The sequence below is a fragment of the Oratosquilla oratoria genome, chromosome 1 (assembly GCF_046742065.1).
Source record: "Oratosquilla oratoria isolate Oo_2021 chromosome 1, ASM4674206v1, whole genome shotgun sequence".
NCBI lineage: Eukaryota > Metazoa > Arthropoda > Malacostraca > Stomatopoda > Squillidae > Oratosquilla > Oratosquilla oratoria.
This window is the reverse complement of record NC_134777.1, coordinates 18,783,847-18,811,450: the sequence shown is the minus strand read 5'-3', so window position 1 is coordinate 18,811,450 and position 27,604 is coordinate 18,783,847. Positions and strand designations below refer to the sequence as shown.

The 27,604-nt window shown below is 41.3% G+C and overlaps 1 protein-coding gene across 10 annotated transcripts in view; it reads left to right on the top strand.

The window, feature by feature from the left end:
- The first annotated feature begins 2,395 nt into the window (after nucleotides 1–2,395).
- LOC143032281 (pseudouridine-5'-phosphate glycosidase-like) overlaps nucleotides 2,396–27,604 on the top strand; it is a 61,273-nt gene continuing 36,064 nt past the window's right edge. Inside the window, exons 1-7 of one of the 10 annotated variants that reach the window (XM_076196777.1) lie at nucleotides 3,115–3,226; nucleotides 3,894–4,039; nucleotides 11,333–11,414; nucleotides 14,791–14,956; nucleotides 22,791–22,931; nucleotides 26,036–26,264; nucleotides 26,651–26,866. In XM_076196777.1, the coding sequence (XP_076052892.1) occupies nucleotides 11,341–11,414; nucleotides 14,791–14,956; nucleotides 22,791–22,931; nucleotides 26,036–26,264; nucleotides 26,651–26,866 (826 nt within the window). In that variant the 5' untranslated portion in view covers nucleotides 3,115–3,226; nucleotides 3,894–4,039; nucleotides 11,333–11,340. The other 9 variants (XM_076196768.1, XM_076196755.1, XM_076196796.1 and 6 more) reach the window with 9 other exon arrangements.

Sequence of the window (27,604 nt, the reverse complement as noted above, 5' to 3'; positions counted from 1 at the left end):
CTGCTACTTCTTTATTTGTATGTGAAGAAGGCTCACAAATTTCCATCATTACCTATCTAAACTAATGAGAGAATATAAATACATATGCGAAGATACTACTTCGTAGCGTAATTTTGTTTACATGCCCTCTGACTCCGCCGTCCGCGTAGCAAGGTCCCTGCAGCTAGAGCATTTATAAGACACAGACAATTTATACTAAAGCTTATTTTCTCATTTAAGATAACCCCCTAATTGGTTGTATCCAACATCAATGGATGACCAGCAGTATAGCTCTTGCTAGAATGTAGCTTGTGGCGGCATTTTTCGCGTCCTCTTTGTGTCAGTGACGCGTCATGAAACATGACATGAGAAATAGGTATCTGGGGAGGAACGCAAAGAGAATTTTACGAGGGAATGATTGTGTCTGCGGCACTGTATGAGACAGACCTGGCTTTTGAAGGAACCTGAAAGGCAGTGTCTAGAGATGTTTGGGATGAAATGTCTAAGAAAAATGGTGGATGCTGCGAGTACACAGTGAGAAATTATGAAGTAAGGAGGAGAACATAGTTGGAAAAGGAGCTGCCAGATAGGATTAATCAAAGGGTGCTATTATAGCGTGAGGTCTACCGCCATATGCCGCCTGCTCAGGTGCAGCCGCGTGACCCGCGTTCCTCCGTGAGGCTCCCCGCACCTGTCCATCAAACATGTGCCCTGCCCAAATACATAAAAAACGTGACCTGTCCACGTGACCTAACCTAACCTAACCTAACCTATTTGTATCATTCTTAGATGTACGGGGTGTGTATCCCTAGAATAAATGTATGGGAATATATGATAACATTATGAGAAATTCGCTGGTAAAGCGACATCAATCAGACAATCTCCATAACAGCAGGTTCGAATCCTCTGCGCGACTGTCATAGAGATTGTCTGATATGATAACATGTTTATTTTTACATTTCTTCCTTTAATATGAATGTAATTAGAAATCCAATTATCTATCTAAGTCATTCCTAGGATATGTGTTTATCGCTAAAACAAATGTATGGAAATAGTAGACCTCACGCTATAGTGCTTACGGGAGGTAGATCTCACGCTATAGTGCTAACGGGAGGTAGATTTCACGCTATAGTGCTAACGGGAGGTAGATTTCACGCTATAGTGTTAACGGGAGGTAGATCTCACGCTATAGTGCTAACGGGAGGTAGATCTCACGCTATAGTGCTAACGGGAGGTAGATCTGGCGTTATAGTGCTAACTGGAGGTAGATCTCACGCTATAGTGCTAACGGGAGGTAGTCTCACACTATAGTGTAGTAAACCTCACGCTATAGTAGCACCGATCAAAGAATACTGGGATGGTTTGGGCATGTGAAAAGAATGACAATTGTGGAAATCGTAAGAGGATGGGAGGAACTTGAGGGGAAGACCAAAAATGGGGTTGGTAGATGGGGTACAGGAGGCATTGAGTATTCGAGGATTGTCTGTTGAGCAAAGAAGGGAGAGGGAAAAAAAAAAAAAAAGACGTGTACGGAGAGCGGTTGTAAATAGATAAGGAAGTGACATAATCCGAAGGGATTCTTTTTGTTTGCTCTTTATATCTTTCGAGTGGATGAAAGATAAGGGTGGGGGTATACAAGGCGGTGGGGGTAAACCAGCAGGGTGATCTAATAGAGGTGTTCAAGTGGATCAAAGGCTTTAACAAGGGTGATGCAAACAAGGTCATCATGTTAAAACAACAGGGTAGGACTCGTAGTAATGGTTATAAACTGGACAAATTTAGATGTAAAAAGGAAATAGGCAAGAATTGGTATACTCATAGGGTGGTTGACGAATGGAATAAACTTAGTAACCATGTAGTAAGCGCTGAAACTATCAGTTCTTTTAAGAAACGATTAGACAACTTTATGGATGGGGATGACAGGTGGTGATGGATATGGAGCTGCCTAGTGTAGGCCTTATGGTCTCTAGCAGTCTCCCTCATTCTTATGTTATGTTATGTTCTTCCACTGTCGCGCCTTACTGTAGAGGTGTTGAGTTTGTTGCATTGCCTCTGACCCGAACTGTGCGGTGGAACACAAAGATGACATTTAATCTATGAGGAGCTAAGATGAGTGTAGGGTAGATCTATGCTCTGACTCGGCTACGCTCCTTGTGTGGGGAAAAGGCCCTATTGGTATATGTATATACGGTTTGTTATACTTCTTTGCATTTCCTGGCATTATCGAAAAAATTTGCGCTCAACCGGGTTGAGTATTTTGATTATCGAAGAATACAAATATTTTTCTATTTACGATAGAATATTTACTGTGAACCGGTCCACCGGTAACTGATCAGAAAAAAGAAATTGGTCACCTGCCGATCCGCACGTGATAATTGGGAGGGGCCCCGGCCCAATACCCACCTGTTCTGTCTCTATGGGACAGTCGCTTGTCATTGGTGAACGAACTCATTAGGTCACGACCGGTTCAGTTGTGTTACCCATTGTTTTGATATTGCTTCGAATTGAAAATTAATTTGACAAAATCAGTTGAAGAAAGAATTTGTGATAAATATACTTCTAATTTGGAATGGCCGTTGCTAGTGGTACTGTAATATATAATTAACAAGAAATTTACCGCCGAACTTCTAAAGAACGAAAAGTTTCAATTTCGTTCATTCGTATAAATAGCAACAGGTGGGACTTCGTTTATATATGTAAGTTTTAAACAGCTTAATTATTTCAAATATATACAATATTTTCAAATCGATGACGTTGATTTGTAGTGTCTGATTTTGTTTGCCAAACCGTAACTCGGTGTATTTCATTCGAAATGGAAATGTATATTATATATTAATTTTTACTATATGGTCACAGCTCTTATCTTAAAGTATCGATATAAATACAGAACTATTATAACATGATTTAGTTCAAATTCAGGACACAGAATGAAAATGTATGTCTGAAATATCATAGGACTGTGATGAACGGAATGAGTGATAAAAAAAAATGTAACCTTACTGATATATGTTCATTAGTCTCAAGTAACCATATAATACTCTCCCACCCCTCCTGTGCTAAGCGCGGTAGATTAGTTACCAATAAGTCAGGGTATTCTCAAACTAAAGTAATTTGAACTTTTGATGATCCAATAGATTGTCGGTAGAGTTATTTATTGTGCCGTTACGAAAAAGAACACAGTAGAGGTGGGGGAGGAAATAGGACGGAAGGAAGGCTATTGTTTACATACTTCGAAACTAAGAAGCCAGTGTGAATCATTATGTTCATGTACAATTCAAATATTTAGAATGATGATGGATAGTTAAGTTTATATTTTATAATTTTGCCAATGGATACTTATTTATATACCTACAATCATTGTAGGTATATAAATAAGTATCCATTGGCAAAATATAAACTTAACTATCCATCATCATTCTAAACATTAATCCTCGCAATATTACACATTGTAACATTGTGTAATATTGCGAGGATTTTTTTAATAGAATTATGGTCCCGTGACCACGTTAGATAAACTGTGTATTATTAGATAATATAAGTATGTTATGTTAGGAGAGCATACACCCCAGGGCAACGTTACATTGGATTTGTATTAGCACTTTATCAGTAGGGCAGTAAGTTAAAGTTCTCCAACATTTAATGACTTTTATTGACAGAATTCACGCACATAAACGGGTTGGGAATGTAGAGCATATGCACTTTTTATGGTAGTGTGTTATACATGCAGTTAGAATAAGCATTTTGAGTTATAAAATTTTGCTTCATTTGGGTTGTATGTTTAATTATGGTAATGAATATGTGTATAATTGATTAGGATTCATATTATTCAGCAGTTCAGCATATCGCAACTCCAAACAGTGTATGGTTTACAGATGATGTTGCAATATATAATTTTCTAACCTTTTCACTCAAAGATTTCCCGTGTCTGGATAAAACCTTATGGCAGAAACCAGAGTAAATACTAAATGTTCCCGTATTAGTGAAAGGATTGGGAAAGTTCTGAAGGCACTAGAGGCAGTCTCATTTGATTTGGACCAAAAACAAGGGGTGGTCATGTGAGGTAAACATCAGAGAATCATCTACCTGTTGCCTATCTTCAAAATTTACCCTCTCTTCTATTTGAAGATGCAACCCCAAAAGACTGACTCTTGCCAAAAGTCTTGGTCTCCGGACCAGACCCAAGATCTGCCCCTTTCAACTTCAGCTGTATTTTCTCCTCCTTTACACATGGGAAGAGATAACGAACATCAACTGCTTCACTCCTACTACTGTTAACCAGTGACAGAAACATCCCACACTGATGCAACATGGATAAAATTCCAGTGGTTTCTTACTAGAGATATCTATGGGAAGGCCCAAGGACTCTTGCCATCAGCTGCAAGTTTCTAGTCATTGAAATTCAGATAACAATTATTATGCTTGATTTCTCTGAATTATATACATATTTAAGTTTATATAAGTGCCATTTCTTATAATCAAGTCTTTTTTGCTTGCATTTTTTTTAAGTTTGCAAATAATTATTCATTCTACAATATTGCCACAGGTCTCTTGCTGAAGACTCATGCTCCAAAGTAACTGACAACAGCCACCAGATTGGCCCATAAATCACTCAAGGAAGAACTAGTGTTGTTATCTGGTTATGGGGTTGGGAAGTGTAAGATCAGGTGTTCATTGTCTTCTGTGTAATGGTAGTATCTGGGGCTATTTGTTTCTGTGGCCAGGTTTGCTCTGAATTAGGCTTGTCTTAGTGCTGGATGGTGACCTGAATGCAGTTGTTCTAGTGTGGTTTTTGCTTTTCTTGAGAGGGATTTTTCTGTGGGACTGATGTCGGGAGAGGTTTATAGTTAATGTTAAACATTTAATTTATTCTGCTTGGTTGGGGTTGACGGTATTCATATAATGGCCATTTCAGAGGACGAGAATAATGATTATTTTAGATACAAGTTACTTTCCTATGGATTTGGCACAGTCACTACACCAGGATTTACCATTCTTGTGTAGAATGTAAATTAGAAGGCAAATTCCACCCAAGGTTGGTGTAGTTGTTGCAGGGACTGTTAACACAAATGGGAAGTGCTTTGATATTTCCATAGCATACAAGATGAAGTGAAAGGGGCCTTGGGTACAAGAGGAATGCCTGTTGAACAGGGAAGGGAGAAGGTGAGATGACTGTGAAAGTGATTTTGGATGGAATTGATATGGTCCAAAGGGATTTCCTCATATCTACTATGTAAATTCTTAACGTCTTCAATACAAGTCAAATATTCATGTGCACATCAGGTTGCCTGATGTATGATGATATATCACAATACACATACATGCATATACCAAAGGCGTTTTCCCCCTTACAAGGAAGGTAGCCAAAAAGAAAAAGGCATAAAAACCATTCCCACCCATCCCATCCCTAATACACTTCACTTCCCTCCACCCTCCCTCTTATCTTGGCACCTCCTGGATGACGGGTCATCCCTGAATCTTGTCCACTACCCTGGGTCAGAGGCAGTGTCACAAGACACAGCACATCCACAGCAAGGCCGCTTCATTAAATCCGCGATCCCCCCCTCTCCATCCCCTCATGCAGAAAAGGAAAAGATGGGGAGAAATCCCTTCTGGCTGCGTCAATTTTTGCTCATACATACTACCTCGCCCCCCATCACAACATCATCCATATACAACCATCCTCCATTCATCACTGTCTTCTGTCCTCTCCTGTCCTTCCTTAACAGACATTCCCCTCTTCCCCAAGGCCCCTTTCACCCCATCCATCTATCTCATCCTAGGTTGCTTCCTCATGTTCACTCCCTCCACATCTGCCTTCCATGCCTCTTTTACTAGTCTTCACTCATTCTTTCAATGTGTCCAAACCATCCCAATACTCTTTCATCCACCCTATCTCCCAACTCCCTTACCACCCCTGTTCTCCTCCTCACCTCCTCATTCCTCACTCTATCCAACCTAGTAACCCCTATCATCTCAAACACATTCAAACTCCTCCTCTCTTCCTCTCTTATGTTCCATGTTTCTGCCCCATACAGTGCTGTTGGCACAATCACTCCTTCATACAATCTCCTCTTAGCATCCATTCCCAAATGTCTATTCCTCATTACACTTTTTAATCCACCAAGGTATTTACTCGCTTCTCCCAATCTACATTGTACTTACACCTTCACTCCACCCTTTCCTGCCACATTTGCACCCAAATATCTAAAACTATCCACTTCCTCCAGTCGCTTTCCCTTAATGCTCACTTCCAGTCTGCTGCCACTTTCACCCCTTGTACATCTCATCACCTTACTTTTACCCACATTTATCTTCAATTTTCCTCTTTCACACACTCTCCCAAACTCTGCCACCAACTTCCTCAATCCCTCCTCTGATCCTGCTACAAGCGCAGTGTCGTCCGCAAACAACAACTGGCTCACCTCCCACTTTTCTCCATTTTCTTTAAACATCTCCAATCCCTGACCCACCACCCTTGCATTTACCTCTCGCACCACCCCATTCATGTATAAGTTGAACAGCCAAGGCAACATAATGCATCCCTGACGAAGTCCCACCTTTACCTCGAACCACTCACTCTCTCCATTTCTAATCCTGACACATGCTCTACTACTCTCATGAAAACTCTTGACAGCTCCTAAGAGCTTTCCTCCTATCCCGTATATCTTCAAAACCTCCCACAGTGCTTTCCTGTCTACCCTGTCATAAGCCTTTTCCAGATCCATAAAAGCCCAAAAAATATCCTTACCTTTTCCTATAGCTTTCTCACATATCTGTCTTACCACAAAAATCTGATCTATGCAACCTCTACCTGTCCTAAATCCACACTGCTCCTTGCCAATCACTCCCTCTGTTCCTCCCCTGATCCTCTCAATCAAGATCCTCCCATAAGCCTTCCCAACTACACTTAACAAGCTAATCCCTCTGAAACTACTACACTCACACTTGTCCCCTTTTCCCTTGTAAAGTGGAACTATACAGGCATTCCTCCAGTCCTCCAGCACTCTACCCTCTCTCCAGCAGACATTAAATAACCTCACCAGCCAGTCCACCATCACTGTACCTCCTTTTTCTTAGACATTCTGCATGTATCCACACATTACAAAATATAAAGTTACTTCTGTTATACTCATTCTCCTTCACCCTGAATAAATAAAATGTCACCAAAAATGTGACTAAGCCTGTTCATGCAGTACGGGAGTCACTCAGCTACAACTATGAAATAAATATAATCAGGAATCTGATGCCGGCATCCTCGTATCCACTCGCAGCTCATGATGCATACATAGGCGTCATTGTACTCAAGAGATTAAGTGGATTAGGAGGAAAAGTTTCCATGTAATGAAGCAAGGAGCGGGGGGTAAACCAGCTTTAATTGCTAGGCCATACTATGGAGGTGCTGTGTCTTGTTGCATTGCTTCTCACCTGGTTAGTGGGTGAGGGATAGGGATGGCCCTCCATCCCCAAGGAGCTAAAATCAATCGGTCAATCTGTCACCCCAAGTTTCTTTTTCAGGAGACCCCTGTCTCCTTGGTAACTATGACTTCTGGGTGAGCTCATAAGTCTCTCAGGTAAGAGATATATGATCTAGGAATTATTAGTGTGGAGCATTGTAGGATGTGTTCACTGTTTTTTGTGTGGTGGTTGTATCTAGGGCAGTTTGATTCTGTGACCTGGCCTATTCTGTGTTGATATTGTTGTAATGCTGGATGTTGTACTAAATGGAATTGTGGCAAAGTGGTTCTTACTTCTCTTGAGAGGGATTATTCTGTGGGACTGTTGGTGGAGTATATACTGAGTGTGGTGGTTTCTCTTGAAGATCTTGTTTAGTGATCTGGGTGTGAATGTTTTTTTTGTTTTTGTTTTTATTTTCTCTCCATTCAGCTGGTAGTGCTAGTGTGGCATGATGGGATGGATGTGTGGATTTGAGTGCTCTTAGATAGAACTTTGCACTTATCATGTTCATATGGTCATCTGTGGGGAGGATTTTTGTTTCTTTGTGTAGATATCTTAATGGATAGTTTTGGTGCAACCTGTCATTACTCTCAATTCTTTGTTTTGTAGAGTTTGCAGATTGTTTATGTATATTTTGCTGACACTTGAGAACCAAGGTGTGGAAGTGTAGTCCAAGGTGATTCTTATAAACTGCTTGGAGACTGTAATTGGAGCTTCTTTCTGTTGTCCAAAGCCAGTGCTTGCAATGAATTTTATTGGTTTGGTAGGAGCTAAAATAAAAGGAAAAACAAGTGTGTATTGGATGGGTGTGGAATAGGTGAAAGGTGATGTATGTCTCATTCCAGTTATTGGTATTGTGAATAAAAGCTACCTGATAGTGTTAGTTCCCATTTCTTATTCTTACCGTTCTGGGGACAAGTATGAGTGTAGTAGTTACAGAGGGATCAGCTTGTTGAGTGTAGTTGGGAAGGCTTATGGGAGGGTCTTGATTAAGATGATTAGGAGAGGAACAGAGGGAGTAATTGGTAAGGAACAGTGTGGTTTTAGGACAGGTAGGGGATGTGTAGATCAGATTTTTGTGGTAAGACAGATATGTGAGAAAGCTATAGGAAAAGGTAAGGATATTTTTTTGGCTTTTATGGATCTGGAAAAGGCTTACGACAGGGTAGACAGGAAGGCACTGTGGGAGGTACTGCAGATATATGGGATAGGAGGAAAGCTGTTGAGAGCAGTCAAGAGTTTTTATGAGAGTAGTAGAGCTTGTGTTAGGATTAGAAATGGAGAGAGTGAATGGTTTGAGGTAAAGGTGGGACTTCGTCAGGGGTGTGTTATGTCGCCCTGTCTGTTCAATCTTTACATGGACGGGGTGGTGCGAGAGGTGAATGCAAAGGTAGTGGGTCAGGGGTTGGAGATGATTAAAGAAAATGGAGAAAAGTGGGAAGTGAGCCAGCTGTTGTTTGCTGATGACATTGCGCTTGTAGCAGGATCAGAGGAGGGATTGAGGAAGTTAGTGACAGAGTTTGAGAAGGTGTGTGAAAGAAGGAAGCTGAAGATAAATGTGGGCAAAAGTAAGGTGATGAGATGTACAAGGGGAGAGAGTGATAGTAGGCTGGAAGTGAGCATTAAGGGTGAGGAACTGGAGGAAGTAGATAGTTTTAGATACTTGGATGCAAATGTGAGAGGGAAGGGAGGAGTGGGGGTGGAGGTAGAATGTAGATTGAGAGAAGCGAGTAAATGCCTTGATGGATTAAAAAGTGTAATGAGAAATAGACATCTGGGAATGGATGCTAAGAGGAGGTTATATGAAGGAGTGATTGTGGCAACAGCAATGTACAGGGCAGAAACATGGAAGATGAGAGAGGAAGAGAGAAGGAGTTTGAATGTGTTTGAGATGAAATGTCTGAGAAGTATGATAAGGGTTACTAGACTAGATAGAGTGAGAAATGAGGTGAGGAGGAGAACAGGGGTGGAAAGGGAGCTGGGAGATAGGGTTGGTAAAAGAGTATTAGGATGGTTTGGACACATGGAAAGAATGAGTGAAGAAGGATTAGTAAAAGAAGTGTGGAAGGAGTGAATATGAGGGGACGTTCTAGGATGAGATGGATGGATGGGGTGAAAGGGGCTTTACAAAAGAGAGGAATGTCTGTAGAGGAAGGATGGGAGAGGACAGAAGATAAGGGTAAATGGAGAAGGGTTGTGTATAGATGAGGCTGTGATGCATGAGGGGGAGTGGGTGGGGGATGGGGGTGAGGAAGTATGTATGAGTAAAAATTTGATGCAGCCCGAAGGGATTTCTCCCTGTCTTCTCCTTTCCTGCATGAGGGGACGGAGAGGGGGGGTCGCCGAATTTATGAAGCGGCCTTGCTGTGGATGTGCTGTGTCTTGCGACACTGCTTCTGACCCAGGGCAGTGGACAGGATGCAGGGATGACCCGTCATCCAGGAAGTGCCAAGATAGGAGGGAGGGAGGAGGGTGGATGGGAGTGGAATATATAGGAAATGAAATGGGTGGGACTAATTTCTATGCCTTTTTCTTTCTGGCTACCCCCCATGTAAGGGGGAAAAAGCCTTTGGTATATGTATGTATGTATGTATGTACCGTTCTGTACTGAAGGTGTTGTACACATTTTTGTGTTCAATATGATCTGTCCTGATCTTGTTGCCCTGGTTATAATTTTATTAGATTTTTTCCTTCTGTTTCTCAGATTTTGGATTGATTGGTCATAGTTCCTTAATTGCTTTTAGTAAATAAGGTCGTAGTATTTGCCTTGACTAAGGAATAATTTCTTCTTGCTCATTACTTTCCAGAAGAATCAGCCCTCCCAAGACAACCCTAGCCTTCTTGTACACAGGTCACCACTCAACACTAAGATAATACAAACACTGATTTGACTTGGTAGACACTTATGTTCTTCAAATACTGTCTTGACAGAACGAGGGTAGTTCCAAAAGTAATATCTCTTAATTTTCTAATTCATAATTAAAAAACTTGAAGAGCTATGAAGACAGAAGTAGCACCATTAAAGCAAGCAGAAATATTTGCTCCAGAATGTATTTCTCCTTGTAATCACCCCAGTTCTTAATGGACTTTTGCCAATGATGAGCAAGGACCTGTGCATGGCTGTCCAGAGTGCGGCTTGTCACTCACATCACTGTTGCTACTCCAGAGAAACCATCTCCTGACCATGCTGACATCAACTGCCTCAGTTCCATAAATGTTCACCAAGTGCTGGTGAATGTCAGTTGGTTCCACTTCTGTGTGGAGGAATTCAATGACACACATCCATGACATGGGTTACTTTATTACTGTGACAGTGTCAATATCTGCAACAGAGAGATGAAAATTTTAGATTATATGTGTGAAGGTTCAGTCATCATAACAATGTCATAAACAATCCCTTGGAACTCTTTATGCAAAATAAGAAAATAGGAGGCATTACTTTTGGAACTGCCCTTGAATATTGTGGCTCAGCACTCATTAACCTTCATATAATGACTTCTAAGCCAACCTGGTGGTTGTGGTCAAATACTTTGGGGCAAATGGTCTCTTGCAAGACCCAAGGCTGCAGATTGATTGATTTTCTTTTGAGAGCCCCTCTGAAATGTATTGACCTCACTTTCTCTGTAGTTCAATGAGACCAAGCATAATGGTTCCCTTTCAAGAGTTAACTTTATGGCTCCCATCAATACAGACTATTCTTCATTCCTGTGGGACTAGTAGTCCCTAACTCCAGGAGGGGCTAATTGAGGTAGTATTAGCCCCTTCACTGTGTTCCACCCCTCTGTGTTAAATAAGATTGCTTGGTATTAACCAGAATGAAATATATAGAATAAGTCATTCTACTGTTTTATGTAAAGAGGTAAAGGATAATTTAAAATAGAATAATAATATTTTACAGGTGTTACAATGCCATACAAGATGGTTTCTTGGTTTCTGTCTACAGGACATGTCAAGAAGGCTACACAGATATATTCTATCAGGTCTGTCTTGATTTAATTGTTTCTTTGTCTTGATATTTTTCTTTTTGTACTGAACATATTTTAAAAGTATTGGTGGATGGTCTTGGTGATCTGAATAGGAAATTTCCACTGTTTAGGTGGCTGTTTGAAAGACATCCATCCATAACAATAACAAGAAATGACTAACAAACTTCTTAGGACCTTGTAGATTTGCCAAGAACAATCAAATATCCAACACCAAACACTACAATGGAGTCCCCCTTGGAGTAATATTAGAACTTTAATTGTTCAATATCTTCACAAGTGATCTCAAACCAGGTCCAAAGTATAATACCAAAGCACTCACTTATGTGGATGACCTGATGCTATTAACCCAGCACAAGAACAGCCATCTGTACCACACCCATGCACACCAAAAGACCCAAAACTTAGGATTCTGTTCAGAGAACTCCTCCCAGACCCTCATATTCCTTGACTTATTGTAGGAATATACCACAAGGGTTACAGAGAGCAGGATCCCTAGTCCCATTACTCCCTCCCATTTAACTGCCTTTTATGGCCTCAGCCTTACTGTGGATGTACTGTGTCATACTATATTGCTTCTGACCCAGGGGAGTGGGTGGGATAAAGGGATGACCTGCAGTGATTTACGTGCCCCCAAAAAGAGGTCTTGCAGAGATAGAGATTATTCCAAAATGGAAAGAGGATACAAAATCTACGTTAAATGAGATGCTGAAGGATGGAAATAAATCAATACTCATGGGAGACTTTAATTGCAAAGAAATATGTTGGGAAGAGATGACAGTGAAAGGTGATGATCAGTGGGGAAATGTATTACTTGACATGACAATAGAACATACAATGACACAGTGGGTAAAAGAAAACACTAGATTTAGAAATAATGAACTGTCAAGACTAGATTTATTATTTACAACTGAACCAGAAATAGTAGACAAACTTGAATACAAGACACCAGTTGTGAAGAGCGACCACATGCTACTTGAGTTAGAACTACAGGAGGAAATATATGTAAAGAGAAATGAGAAACACAGAAAGGGAAGACTGATGTATAGTAAAATGGACTTTGAAAAACTTGGGAAATTTTTTCTTAAAGCAAACTGGGAAAAATTCTACAAGGAAGAAACACAAGTAGAAAAAAATGGCTGATTCTTATGAAAATTTAAAAAGGAGTGGATAAATATGTCCCAAAGCAAAAACAAGAAAAGGTGTATATTGAGTACGGGTTTATATAAGAAAAGAAAAGGTGCAGCAAAGTGAAAGACAGAAAAGATAAAGATTGGAAAAGATGGAGAAAAGACAAAAAACCTAAAAAGTGGCAAATATATATTGATCAAAGGAATGAATATGTAAAAATACCCAGGTAAGAAAAAAACTATGAAAAAGATGTAATAAGAAATGGTAAGGATCAGCTAAAACTATTCTATAGATATGTAAATGGTAAACTAAAAAATAAACAGGAAATAGTAAAACTACACCAAAGGAATACAGAATACACAGAAGATACAGAAATGGTGGAAGTTATGAGCAAACACTTCAAGTCTGTTTTCACTAGAGAAAAAATGCAACATTGGAATGAATGGAGAGAAATAAAATCCCTGCTTCCCACATGAGGGAAATAAGAGTACCATGGAAAGAAATAATGGATCAAATAATGAACTTTGATATTGGGAAATCGCACGACCCAGATGGAATAGCAAATTTTATATTAAAAGAATGTAAAGAAGAACTAACAGACAATGTATATAACATAATAAGTTGCTCACTCAAAGAAGGGAAAATACCAGAAGACTGGAAAAATGCTGATATCATACCAATTCATAAAGGAGGAAATAAGGAAGACTCAACAAATTACAGGCCAGTTTCCCTCACAAGCATGGGAGCTAAAATACGTGAAAGTTACAAAAAGTAGACGGATAAAACATCTGGAGGAGAACAAGATCCAAAATCAGAGACAATTTGGATTTAGACAGGGAAGATCATGTACCACAAATTTGATCTGTCTTTACTCAAGACTACTAGACATAATACAAGAAAGGGACGGATGGGCTGATTGTGCGTTCATATATCTACAAAAAGTTTTTGATACAGTTCCTCACAAAAAATTAAGAAAACTGGAAACCATAGGAAGGATACAAGGAAAACTACTGAAATGGATGGAGGACTTTTTTTGCATGCATGGAAGTAAAATGAGAGTAGTGTTCAGAGATAAGAGTTCTACTTGGAAGGAGGTAATTAGTGGAGTTCCACAAGGATCAGTATTGGCTCCAATAATGTTTGCTATTTATGTGAATAACATGGACAAGGGTGTGGAATGTTACATGAACTTCTTTGCAGATGATGCAAAATTGTTAAAGAAAGTGAGTACTGAAATGGACTGTGACTCACTACAGAGAGATCTGAACAGGGTTTGGGAATGGAGTCAGAAGTGGGAAGTGGACTTCAACATAAAGAAATGTAGCATAATGGAATTTGGAAAAAGTAAAAAAAGGATATCAAGACAATATAAAATTGGTGAAAAAGAAGTAACAAAAGTGGGATCTGAAAAAGACCTGGGAGTGATCATCACAAAAGATATGCCCCCTGACAAGCATATAAACAAAATTGTCAGGGAAACCTATAACTTGCTAAGGTCAATAAAAGTGGCTTTTACTTGCTTGGATGAAGAAATGTTAAAGAAAATATTAGTTACACTGATAAAGCCCAAATTGGAGTATGCCATGACACTATGTCACCCAGTACTAAAAAGAATATAAAGAAAATTGAGGGAATCCAGAGAGCATCTACAAAGATGGCCCCAACAGTATAAAAAATGTCACATGAAGAAAGATTGTCAAAACTAGAACTACCAACTCTGAAACAAAGAAGAGAAAGAGGTGACTTATTGACCATCTACAGAATTATGAAAGGTGTAGAAATCCTTGATAGAGATGACTTACTAAATTGGGATAAGAGGAACACAAGAGGACATGGAAAGAAACTAAAAAAGGACAGATATAGAAGAGACATGAAAAAAAGCACCTTTCCTCACAGTGTGGTGGATGTATGGAACATACTAGATGAAACAATAGTGTGTGCAAAAACAATACCAGAATTTAAGAGCAAATTAGATATGGCAAGATACAGAGACGGGAAACCACGAGCATAGCTCCCCTTCCTGTAAGATACAACTAGGTAAATACACACACACATACATATTCCATTTACTATGGTTCAAGGAAAGATTACAGTTATTGAGATTTGATTGATGAGTGTGTAATAAGAAGGGAACATTGGAAGATATTTTTTTTAAGACACTTTTTAGTCAAAAACTTTAATGTAGAATGCCAGTTCATGTTATAAAATTGACTAGATTCTAATGCATATTTTCTACTTGTAGCAAAAGGTATTTGTCCTCTTCCATCAAGATAAGTGAGGAGGTCCAGGCTGCCCTGTCCAGCAAAGCACCTGTTGTTGCACTGGAATCCACAATTATCACCCATGGGATGCCTTTTCCTCACAATTTGTCCACAGCAAAGAAAGTTGAAGCCATTGTCAGGAGAGAGGTAAGTATATTCAATCTTGTAACCATAGAGGCTTTTTTCATTATTACTCATGGTTAGAGTCAAGCATACAGTACATCTTACCTCAAAGACTTATGGTTCCACCCAGAGGCTGTTGCTGGTTACCTCATAGGTCTTTTGCAAGAGAGACCAGGGGCAGCTGATTGATTGATTGGAGTCGAGCACTGCATATTTTTTCACAGTAACATCTCTATCTATATATCAAGGGCTTTTCCCCTCTTACAAGGGAGGTAGCCAAGTCAAAAGGCATGTACCCACTCCCACCCATTCCACTCCCATCTACCACCCTTTCCTCTCATCTTAGTTGCTCATGGATGACAGGTCATCCATGTATTGCACCCACTGCCCTGGGTTAGAAGCAATGTAGCAAGACAAAGTATTTCCACGACAAGGTCCTCTCACTTAACCATAGAACCCCCCTTTCCATCCCCTCATGCAGAATAGGGAGAAATCCCTTCACGCTGCATCAAAATATTATTCACACATAACCACTGCCCCCTCCCTTCCTTGTATCACAACCATTCTCCACTCACCCTATCTCTTGTCTTTTCCCTTCCTTGCTCAAAAGATTTTCCTCTCTTCCTCAATGCCCCTTTCACCACATCCATTCATCTTGTCCTCAGTCATCCCCTCAAGTTCACTCCATCCATCTCTGCCTTCCATGCCTCTTTTACTAATTTTCCTTCACTCATTCTCTCCATGTGTCCAAACTATCCCATACTCTTTCATCAGCCCTATGTGCTGTCTCCTTTTCCATCCCCACTGTGCTCCTCACCTTGTTTCTCACTCTTTTCACCCTAGTAACCCCTACCATACTTCTTGGACATTTAATTTCAAACACATTTAAATTTTTCTTCTCTCTCTTAAATTCAAGGTCTCTACCCCCATACAGTGCTGTTGGCACAATCACCCCTTAATAAAATCTCTTTGCATCCATTTCGAGATGCCTATTTCTCATGACACATTTTAATTCTCCAGGACATTTACTTGCTTCACTTAATCTACAATTTAACTCCACCTCCACTCTTCCCTTTCCTGCCACATGTGAGACCAAATACCTAAAACTATCCAACTCTCTGCCATTGTCTCCCCTTGTACGTCTCACCAATTTACTATTACCCATATTTACCATCAACTTTCTCCTATCACATACTATCTCAAACTCAGTCCCTAACTCCCTTAATCCCTCCTCTAACCCTGCCACATCCCACTGTTCTCTATTTTCTTTAACCATCTACAATTCAAACTAGTATTAGCATCACTCACTGTTATAAAATACACCCAACTTTCTAACTTACCATAAGTGAGATTATAATTACAATGACAGGGACCAATGTCAGGTGCATGCAAATGGTGGTCCTAGAAGGTAGATGTGAACAGAATTATCTGTCTGCCACCTATTTACAGAACCTGTTAACCTCACTTTCATCATGAGGTACATTCCTAAGGGACTGACATTCAGTCTCCAGACTGGGCTGAAGAGCTTTCGTTACTAACATTGACCACATCTCCACCTTTTTCCATAGTTTAGTTTAGTTTAGTTTAGTTAAGGTTTATTTAACAAAATAAAATACAATTTATACATACATATATACAGAATTTTTTACAAAATTACCTGTTGAAAAGGGAGTGTGTGAAGCAAAGCTTATGGGGAATAGCTCTCCCTTTAAGGAAAGAATTATTTTTATTTTATTTATCTATTTTTGTTACATGTTAGTATGATACATACATATACATATATACACATATATATATACACACACACATATACATATATATTTATATATTTTTTTTTTGCAATGAGATGTGACAGGACGCCTGCTAACTCCGACCTCATGTATTGTCTGCATAAGTTTAATGCAGTTAGTATTTAACCACTTCAGTACGACTCAAATTCTTGCACACAGTATCGATTGCCATATGTAATTTGTATCACACTTCTCATGTTATAAAATATAAAGTAAGTGCTGTATTGTTCTCTTTTACTCTGAGTGGTGGGGGAAAATTCCCTGTGGTGGGGGAAAAGAATACTGCCACCAAGTATTCCCACTTGGATCATAAGAGGCGAGAAAAAAGGGACGGGGATTGGGACTAGGCATCCCTCTCCTTGTAGCCCTACAGGGCACATTCCTAGAAAAAAAGGCAGAGGCATAAGAGGGGCTGGAGGGCCTCGGTCCAGCACCCTAAGGTTTGGGTCTTTTAATGTGCGTGGATGTGGTACAGATGAGGGTGAAAGGGAAGAGATAGGTAGTATGTTTGTGAGAAGAAAGATGAATGTGTTGGCTTTGAGTGAAACTAAGCTGAAAGGGAAGGGCGATTGTAAGTTTGGGAGTGTAAGTGGGAGGTTATCAGGAGTGAAGAGAGGGCGAGGGAGGGAAGGGGTGGCTATACTAGTAAGTGAAGAGATAGGTAAACGTGTAGTGGAATGGAAGGAGGTTTCCTCAAGGATAATGTGGATGAAGGTGAAACTGGGAAAGGAGATGTGGGTTTTTGTAAGTGCATATGGGCCTGGCAGTGAGAAGAATGTAGAAGAAAGGGAGGCCTTTTGGATAGATTTAAATGAGTGCATAGAGGGTTTAGGGAGAAGAGTAAATGTAATAGTACTGGGAGACCTTAATGCTAGGGTAGGAAAGGAGCCAATTGATGGAGTGGTTGGGAAATGTGGTGTTCCAGGAAAGAATCGTAGTGGAGAGTTGATGGTGGAAATGTGTCTAGAAAGAGAGTTGATGATAGCAAATACAGTGTTTCGGAAGAAAGTCAAGCATAAGTACACATGGGAGAGGGTGGTGGAGGGAAAGGTGGTAGATAGAGCTTTAATGGACTATGTAGTGGTAAATAGGATTATGATAGGAAGAGTTAGGGATGTACATGTGCTAAGGGGAGAGGGTGGGGGAATATCAGATCATTTTCTGGTGGAAGGTAAGTTGAGAGTGGAGGACAGATGGAGGAAGAGGAAAGGGACAAAAGGTAGGGAGGTGCTTAGAGTGAACTCTCTAAACGAAAAGGAGAAGGAGTAAGGAAAAGGAGAAGGAGTACAAGAGGAAGCTGAAGGAGGAGTGGGAGGGAGTGAAGGATAGAGTGGAGGTAGGTGTGGAGAAGGAATGGGGATGGTTCAAGGAGGGAGTCACAAAGTGTGCAAGGATGGTGTGTGGAACAAGAAGGTCAGGAGGAAATAGAAGGAAGGGTAGTGAATGGTGGGATGAGGAAATGAAGAAGGTTGTAGAAGAGAAGAAGCGAGCTTTCACAGATTGGTTACAAAGTAGGACGAGGGAGTCATATGAGAAGTACAGGGAAAAGAAAAGAGAAGTAAAGAAAAAGGTAAAGGAGGCAAAGAGGAGAGCAGATGTGAAATGGGGTAAGAGTATGACAGACAATTTTGAAAGTAATAAAAAGATGTTTTGGAAAGAAATTAAGAGAGGAAGAGGAGGCGAATCAAGTAGAGAAGAAAAGGTAAAAGGTGCAGATGGAGAGATGATAATGGAGGAGAAGGCAGTAAGGGGAAGATGGGCAGAATATTTTAGGGAGTTGCTTAATGTGAAGGAGGATAAGGAGGGAAAGATAGCTGCAGTGGGAAATGCTAAGAAAATGAGAGTGATGAGTGAGGAAAATGGAGGAGAAATAAGGAAGGATGAAGTGAAGGCAGCAGTTAAGATGATGAAAGCAGGTAAGGCACCTGGTCTGGATGGATGCCATGCAGAATGTCTTAAAAAAGGAGGTATAGTGATGGTGGACTGGTTGGTGAGGTTATTTAATGTTTGCTAGAGAGAAGGTAGAGTGCCAGAGGACTGGAGGAGTGCGTGTATAGTTCCACTTTACAAGGGAAAGGGGGACAAGTGTGAATGTAGTAGTTTCAGAGGGATTAGCTTGTTAAGTGTATTTGGGAAGGCTTATGGGAGGATCTTGATTGAGAGGATTAGGAGAGGAACAGAGGGAGTAATTGGTGAGGAACAGTGTGGGTTTAGGACAGGTAGAGGTTGTGTAGATCAGATTTTTGTGGTAAGACAGATATGTGAGAAAGCTATAGGTAAGGGGAAGGATGTTTTCTGGGCCTTTATGGATCTGGAAAAGGCTTATGACAGGGTAGACAGAAAGGCACTGTGGGAGATTATGCAGATATATGGGATAGGAGGAAAGCTTCTAGGAGCTGTCAAGAGTTTTTATGAGAGTAGTAGAGCTTGTGTCAGGATTAGAAATGAAGAGAGTGAGTGGTTTGAAGTAAAGGTGGGACTTCGTCAAGGATGCGTTATGTCGCCCTGGCTGTTCAACTTATACATGGATGGGGTGGTGCGAGAGGTGAATGCTAGGGTAGTGGGTCAGGGATTGGAGATGGTTAAAGAAAATGGAGAAAAGTGGGAGGTGAGCCAGCTGTTGTTTGCGGACGACACTGCGCTTGTGGCAGGGTCAGAGGAGGGATTGAGGAAGCTGGTGGCAGAGTTTGGCAGAGTATGTGATAGAAGAAAGCTAAAGATAAATGTGGGTAAAAGTAAGGTGATGAGATGTACAAGGGGTGAAAGTGGCAGTAGACTGGAAGTGAACATTAAGGGAGAGCAACTGGAGGAAGTGGATAGTTTTAGATACTTGGGTGCAAGTGTAGCAGGAAAAGGTGGAGTGAAGGTGGAGGTAGAATGTAGATTGAGAGAAGCGAGTAAATGCCTTGGTGGATTAAAGAGTGTAATGAGGAATAGATATTTGGGAATGGATGCGAAGAGGAGACTGTATGAAAGAGTGATTGTGCCAACAGCACTGTATGGGGCAGAAATGTGGAACATAAGAGAAGAAGAGAGAAGGAGTTTGAATGTGTTTGAGATGAGGTGTCTGAGAAGTATGGTGGGGGTTACTAGGCTGGATAGAGTGAGAAATGAGGAGGTGAGGAGGAGAACAGGGGTGAAAAAGGATTTGGGAGATAGGGTTGATGAAAGAATATTAGGATGGTTTGGACACATGGAAAGAATGAGTGAAGAAAGACTAATAAAAGAGGTATGGAAAGCAGATGTGGAGGGAGTGAACATGAGGGGACGTCCTAGGATGAGGTGGATGGATGGGGTGAAGGGGGCTTTGGGGAAGAGGGGAATGTCTGTTGAGGAAGGAAGGGAGAGGACGGAAGACAGAGGTGAGTGGAGAATGGTTGTATATAGATGATGTGATTGCATGAGGAGGAATGGGCGTGGGGGTGGGGTAGTATGTGTGAGTAAATTTTGACGCAGCCAGAAGGGATTTCTCCCCGTCCTCTCCTTATATGCAAGGGGGGACGGAGAGGGGGGGGTCGCCGATTAAATGAAGCGGCCTTGCTGTGGATGTGCTGTGTCTTGCGACACTGCTTCTGACCCAGGGCGATGGGCAGGGTGCAGGGATGACCCGTCATCCAGGAGGTGCTCAGATGAGAGGGAGGGTGGGAGGGGTGTGGAGTGTATTTAGGGATGAAATGGGTGGGAGTGTTTTTATGCCTTTCCCTTTTTGGCTACCTCCCTTGGAAGGGGGAAAAAGCCTTGGTATATGTATGTATGTAGTAGAGCTTGTGTCAGGATTAGAAATGGAGAGAGTGAGTGGTTTGAGGTAAAGGTGGGACTTCGTCAGGGATGCGTTATGTCACCCTGGCTGTTCAACTTATACATGGATGGGGTGGTGCGAGAGGTGAATGCTAGGGTAGTGGGTCAGGGATTGGAGATGGTTAAAGAAAATGGAGAAAAGTGGGAGGTGAGCCAGCTGTTGTTTGCGGACGACACTGCGCTTGTGGCAGGATCGGAGGAGGGATTGAGGAAGCTGGTGACAGAGTTTGGGAGAGTGTGTGATAGAAGAAAGCTGAAGATAAATGTGGGTAAAAGTAAGGTGATGAGATGTACAAGGGGTGAAAGTGGCAGTAATCTGGAAGTGAGCATTAAGGGAGAGCAACTGGAGGAAGTGGATAGTTTTAGATATTTGGGTGCAAATGTGGCAGGAAAGGGTGGAGTGAAGGTGGAGGTAGAATGTAGATTGAGAGAAGCGAGTAAATGCCTTGGTGGTTTAAAAAGTGTAATGAGGAATAGGAATCTGGGAATGTATGAAGGAGTGATTGTGCCAACAGCACTGTATGGAGCAGAAACATGGAACATGAGAGAGGAAGAGAGAAGGAACTTGAATGTGTTTGAGATGAAGTGTCTGAGAAGTATGATGGGGGTTACTAGGCTAGATAGAGTGAGAAATGAGGAAGTGAGGAGGAGAACAGGGGTGGAAAGGGAGTTGGGAGATAGGGTGGATGAAAGAGTATTAGGATGGTTTGGACACATGGAAAGAATGAGTGAAGAAAGACTAGTAAAGGAGGTATGGAAGGCAGATGTGGAGGGAGTGAACATGAGGGGACGTCCTAGGGTGAGATGGATGGATGGGGTGAAGGGGGCTTTGGGGAAGAGGGGAATGTCTGTTGAGGAAGGACGGGAGAGGACAGAAGACAGGGGTGAATGGAGAATGGTTGTATATGGAAAATGTTGTGTGTGCATGAGGTGGATTGGACGGGGGAATGGGGGTGAGGTAGTGTGTGTGAGCAAAAATTTTGACGCAGCCCGAAGGGATTTCTCCCCGTCCTCTCCTTTATATGGGGGGACGGAGAGGGGGGGTCGCCGATTTAATGAAGCGGCCTTGCTGTGGATGTGCTGTGTCCTGCGACACTGCTTGTGACCCAGGGCAGTGGACAGGGTGCAGGGATGACCCGTCATCTAGGAGGTGCTAAGATGGGAGGGAGGGTGGAGGGGTGTGGAGTGTTTTCAGGGATGAAATGGGTGGGAATGTTTTTGTGCCTTGTCCTTTTTGGCTGCCCCCCTGGTAAGGGGAAAAAAAGCCTTGGTATATGTATGTAATAATAAACACACAAAATGTGATCAAACCAGTTCACAGAATCCGGGGGTAACTCATGTACAACTACAAAAAATATGTATAATCAAGATGCTGGCACCAGCATCATCATGTACCCACTCATGCCTCATGATGCCTACGTAGGCGTCATCATACTGAAGTGGTTAAGGGACTTTAAAATGATATTTCTGTTGACCAGTCACACACGAAACAGTGGCTACTCTTCTATTACTATAAGTTGGTGACATAGAAATTAGCCTACACTAATAAAACACAGACAAATGTTCAAATATGTTTACCAGAGAGATCCATGTCAAGGTGTGAGGATCATTGCCAGTCATTATGAGGTTATGGGTTTCCAGTCATTGAAACTGAAGGCAGTGTTTTGGTGGTGAAAACTAGCACTTCTGTCATTGGGGATAATATCAGTCTGAAGAGTTTGAGCCATAGAGGTATTTACCTAGTTGTATTAACCTAGTTGTATTACATGGGAAGGGAGCTATGCTCATGGTGACTTGTCTTTGTATCTTTCAGCATCAAGTTTTTTTCTTAAAGAAGAGATGTAAGAGGGCAGTATTAAGTAGAGAAAACAGAAATTAAAACTTATTATCTTTCTTTTTGAGTGGATATTGTTTTTCACTCATAAAATAATGCTGTGTGACTGGTCTGGAGAGATGTCTCTATATTCCCTAAAATATTAATTGCAGTCAATACTCTATATGTGAAAAATTCATCTTCACAATCATATCATCCAGTTCAACTGCATTCCCATATTTCAACTTTGTCACTGCATCTGCCTCCTCATTTTCACATATTTGTGATCATTTGATTGATATGGCATGACCTTAAATAGAATTGCAATATATGCCACTAAATATAGTTTATTTTTTTTAATAGTTTGAGTACAGTTTTGGTATGTTAATGATGTATATATATATATATATATATATATATATATATATATATATATATTTTTTATTTTTTATTTCAGGGAGCAGTACCTGCAACAATTGCTGTCATGGGTGGGAAGATTCATGTTGGTCTCACTCATGAACAGCTCCTAATACTGTCAGAAAAGAAAGAGCCATGTATCAAAGCTTCAAGGAGAGACCTTCCATTTGTTCTGGCTAAGGTTAGAAAATCATACCATTGCCTTTAAGCCTTTTAGGCTATACTTGGTTGGAATTGATCACTGGTAATACTTGTTCATTATATTACAAGAATTTATATGGTACATTTCCTCAAATGATAATGGTAATTGTTGACTTGAGAGTAGGTAAGGCACCTGGGTTAGATGGGTGTCATGTGGAGTCTGAAGAAGAGAGGTACATTAATAGTGGGCTGGCTTGTGAGGTTGTTTAATGTGTGTCTAAGGGAGGGTAGAGTGCTGGAAAATTGGAGGAGTGCCTATATGGTTCTACTTTACAAGGGAAAAGGGCACAAATTTGATTAAGGGGATCAGTTTATTGAGTTTTGATCAGTTTGATGAAGTCCGAAGGGATTTTTCCCTGTCTTCTCTTTTTCTGCATGAGTGTGTGTGTGTGGGGAGGGTTGCCGATTAAGTGAAGTGGCCTCACTGTGGAAGTACTGTCTTGCTGCATTGCTTCTGACCCAGGGCAGTGGGTGGGATACAGGGATGACCCATCATCCATGAGGAGCTAAGATGAGAGGGAGGAAAGGGTGGTGGAGGGGGGTGGAATGGGTGGAAGAAGGTATATGCCTTTGACTTGGCTACCTCCCTTATAAGGGGGAAGAAGCTCTTGGTACAGTAAGTCCTCGTTATACGGTACATATGCGTTCCTGAAAACCTTACCACAAATTGAAATTATCGTATACTGAACTCATTATAACATGTAATAATAGGATAAGGCAGACGTACATTCTCCCTGCTCTTTCCTCTTCAAAACACGAGCGGATACCATATCTGTGAATTTTTCTTACCATAAATAGAATCGAGGGTAGCAATTACCAAATACCGTAACTGTGAATTTACTTTATAAAGATTGCTGTATAAGTAGGACTCACTGTATATAGATATTATAGTTTGTTGAGTGTACTTGGGAAAGCTTATGATGATGATATGGTTAAATATCACAAACTCCTCTCTATCCAGAGGCTAGGATGGTGTCCTTTACAGAGGACCTTGTAGTGTGGAATTTAATGAACCATGTCCCTGGTTCAACTTTGCCAGTGACAGGGTTCAAACCACCATCCCCTTGACCTTTGCCACAAGTAACAGTGCCCTAACCCACTTGGCCAGAGATCTTCCTTATGGGAATGTTTTAACTGAGAGGATTAAGAGAGGGACAGAGGGAGTAATTGGTGAGGAACAGTGTGGGTGTAGGAAAGGTAAAGGTTGCATGGATCAGATTCTTATGGTAAGGCAGATATGTGAGAAAGATGTAGCAAAAGTTAAGGATATACATTTTGGGGGGGGGGGGGGCTATGGATTTGGAAAACGCTAATGACAGGGTAGACAAGAAGGGACCATGGAAGGATTTCCAAATATATGGGATTGGGGGAAAGCTGTTAAGGCTGTCAAGAGTTTTTACGAGAGTAGTAGAGCCTGAGAAATAAAATGTCTGAGAAGTATGATAAGTGTTACTTATGCTGGATAGAGTGAGAAACAAGGAGATGAGGAAGAGAATGGGGGCAGAAAAGGAGTTGGGAGATAGGGTAGATGAAAAAGTATTGTGATGGTTTGGACACTTTGAAAGAATGAGTGAAGAAAGATTAGTAAAAGGTGTGGAAGGCAGAGGTGGATGGAGTAAATAGGAGGGGGCAATGGAGGATGAAATGGATGAATGGGGTAAAAGGGGCATTGAGAATGAGAGGGATGTCTGTTGAGTAAGGAAGGAAGAAGACAGAAGATAAGGGACAGTGGAGAATGGTTGTGTAAGGATGATGCTGTGATGCATGGAAGGGAGTGGGTGAGGGATGGGGGTGATTGGGAGTGATTATATGTGAATAATATTTTAATGCAGCTCGAAGGGATTTCTCTCCATCTCTCTCTTTTTCTGCATGAGAGGGTGTAGGGTGGGGTGGTTGCTGGTTAAATGAAGCTACCTTGCTGTGGATGTGCTGTGTCTTGCTGCATTGCTTCTAACCCAGGGCACCAGGTGAGATGCAGGGATGACCCGTCATCCAGGAGGAGCCAAGAAAAGAGGGAGGGAGGGGTGGTGAATGGAAGTGGAGTGGGTGGGGATGAAATGGGTGGGAGTAGAATTATGCCTTTTGACTTTGGCTACCTCCCTTGTAAGGGGGAAAAAGCCCTTGGTATATGTATGTGTGTATGTATGTAGTAGGTCCTGCATTAGAATTGGAAATAAAGAGCAAGTGGTTTGAGGTGAAGGTGGGACTGCATCGGGGATATGTCATGTCGCCATGACTGTTCACTGTGCACATGGACAGTGTGGTGTGGGAGGTAAATGCATGGGCAATGGTCAGGGAACTGGAGATGGTTAAAGAAAATTAAGGGATTTCTCCCGATCTTCTCTTATTTTTTGCATGAGGGGACAGAGAGGGGCCATCGATGATTAGGTGAGGCGGCCTTGCTGTGGATGTATTGTCTTGCTTCATTGTTTCTGACCCAGGCCAATGGGTAGGGATACAGGGGTGACCCGTCATCCACAAAGAACTAAGATGAGAGGGAGGAAAGGGTGGTGGATGGGAGTGGAATGGGTGGGAGTTGGTACATGCCTTTTGACTTGGTACCTCCCTTATAAAGGGGAAAAAATCCCTTAGTATATAGATATAGATAGACTTGAGTTTCACTGACTGGAAACCTGCAGCTCCAGAGGGACTGGTAGTTTTTTGGGCTCCTCCTTAGATCTCTGATAAGAAACCTTGGACTGTTGTCTGTTATGAATTAATGTAGGAGTGTTTCTATGACACTGGCTAAAAATAGTAGGAAGGGATCAGTTGCAGGTTGTCAGCTCTTCTTGCATCAAAATAAGAAGGAGATACAAAGTAGAAAGAAATGTTGGGTCCAGTCTAGAGACTAGGTGCAAGCCCCTCAGGGCTGCACCTCTAGATGGAAATGAGGGTGTTGACAAATTTTTAAAATTAACAGCTTATAAATAAGTCTTTGCCATCCATCATGTAGGACTACAACCAGCAGGTGCCTATCATTAGTACATTTTCCAAATAAAATAGATATCATCCTAACTTTTGTATTAATCGGAAACTTGGAAATAAAATAGATAAATCTTGTTTTCTCACTATTATTGATTCTAGGGGCTGAATGGTGGTACCACTGTGTCAAGTACGATGCTAATTGCTGAGACGGCTGGCATTCCAATTTTTGTCACTGGGGGCATTGGAGGAGTGCACAGGGGAGCTGCCAGTTCCATGGACATTTCAGCTGACCTCACAGAACTGGGAAAAACACCTGTGACAGTTGTTTCTGCTGGAGTGAAGAGTATCCTTGATATCAAACTCACCCTTGAATACTTGGAAACTCAAGGTAGGAAAAATGTATTATTTTGGAACATAATAGTAACATATATACCAAAGGCCCTTTCCCTTGTGTGAATAGGGTGGCTACATCAGAGCATATACCTAACATCATAAAAGAGTAAGTGAATATATAGATATACATACATACCAAAAGGCCTTCTTCCCCTTATAAAAGGGTAGTTGATTCAAAGCATACATTCACCCTGTACCCATCCTGCACCTATCTAGAACCCAGTTGTCACCCCTCCCCATCTTAATACATTATTGGTGAAGGATAATCCCTGTCCCTGCATCATACTGCTTGGGTCAAAGGCAATGTAAAGAGACACTACTTACACAGTAGGATACATAACATTGCTTTGTTAGCTGAAGACGTTATGTCTGTCATTGCAGGAGTTTGTGTATCAGTCTTAGGCCCAACATCAAGATTTCCAGATTTTTTCACTCGGGACAGTGGATTTGAAGCTCCTTGTCACATCACCTCTCCCAGAGAAGCTGCTCTCATGATGAAGCATCATAAGGAATTAGAGCTGAAGTCGGGAATTCTAATAGCAGTGCCCATTCCAGAAAAACATGAAGTGGAGGGACAGAAGATTAGGCAAGCAATTGGTGAGTGTATTATTAATAATGTTTTATCTCTAGTTGAGAAAGAGACCTTGGGTAAAAACAAAAAGTTTAAGGTGAAGGTCAAGGCTGTGTCAGGGCTGAGTTATGTCAAAATAGGTGTTCAATGTGTAAATGGATGGGGTGATACAGGAGGTAAATATTGGGGCAATGGGCAGGGGATTGGAGACAGAGTGTAGGAGAGTGAAAGGTGAGTCAGTTGTTATTCGCTGATGACACTGCATTTGTGGCATAGTGAAAGGGGGGAGCTAAGACAGTGGTGGGTTTTGAGAAGGTATGTGATAGGAAGAAGTTGAAAATAAATGTGGGTAAAAGCAAGGTGATTAAATGTACAATGCGAAAGGGTGGCAGTAAGTTGGAGCAAGCTGGAGGAAGTGGATAGTTTTAAGTATCATATGTATCAGGAAATGGAGGAGTAGGGGTGGAGGTTAACTGTAGAGTGAGGGAAGCAACTAAATGTCCTCGGGGAATGAAAATTGTCATGAGAAATAGGTATCTGGGAATGGGTGCAAAGAGAAGATTATATAAAAGGGTGATTGTGCCTACAGTACTGTATGTGGTGGAGACTTGGAATTTAAGAGATGAAAAAAAAAAAATGAAATGTGGTTGAGATGAAGTGTCATGAGGATGGATATAATGAGAAATGAAGAGGTTGAGGAGAACAGGGGTAGAAAGAGAGCTGGTAGATTGGGCTGATGAAAAATTATTGGCGTGGTTTGGGCA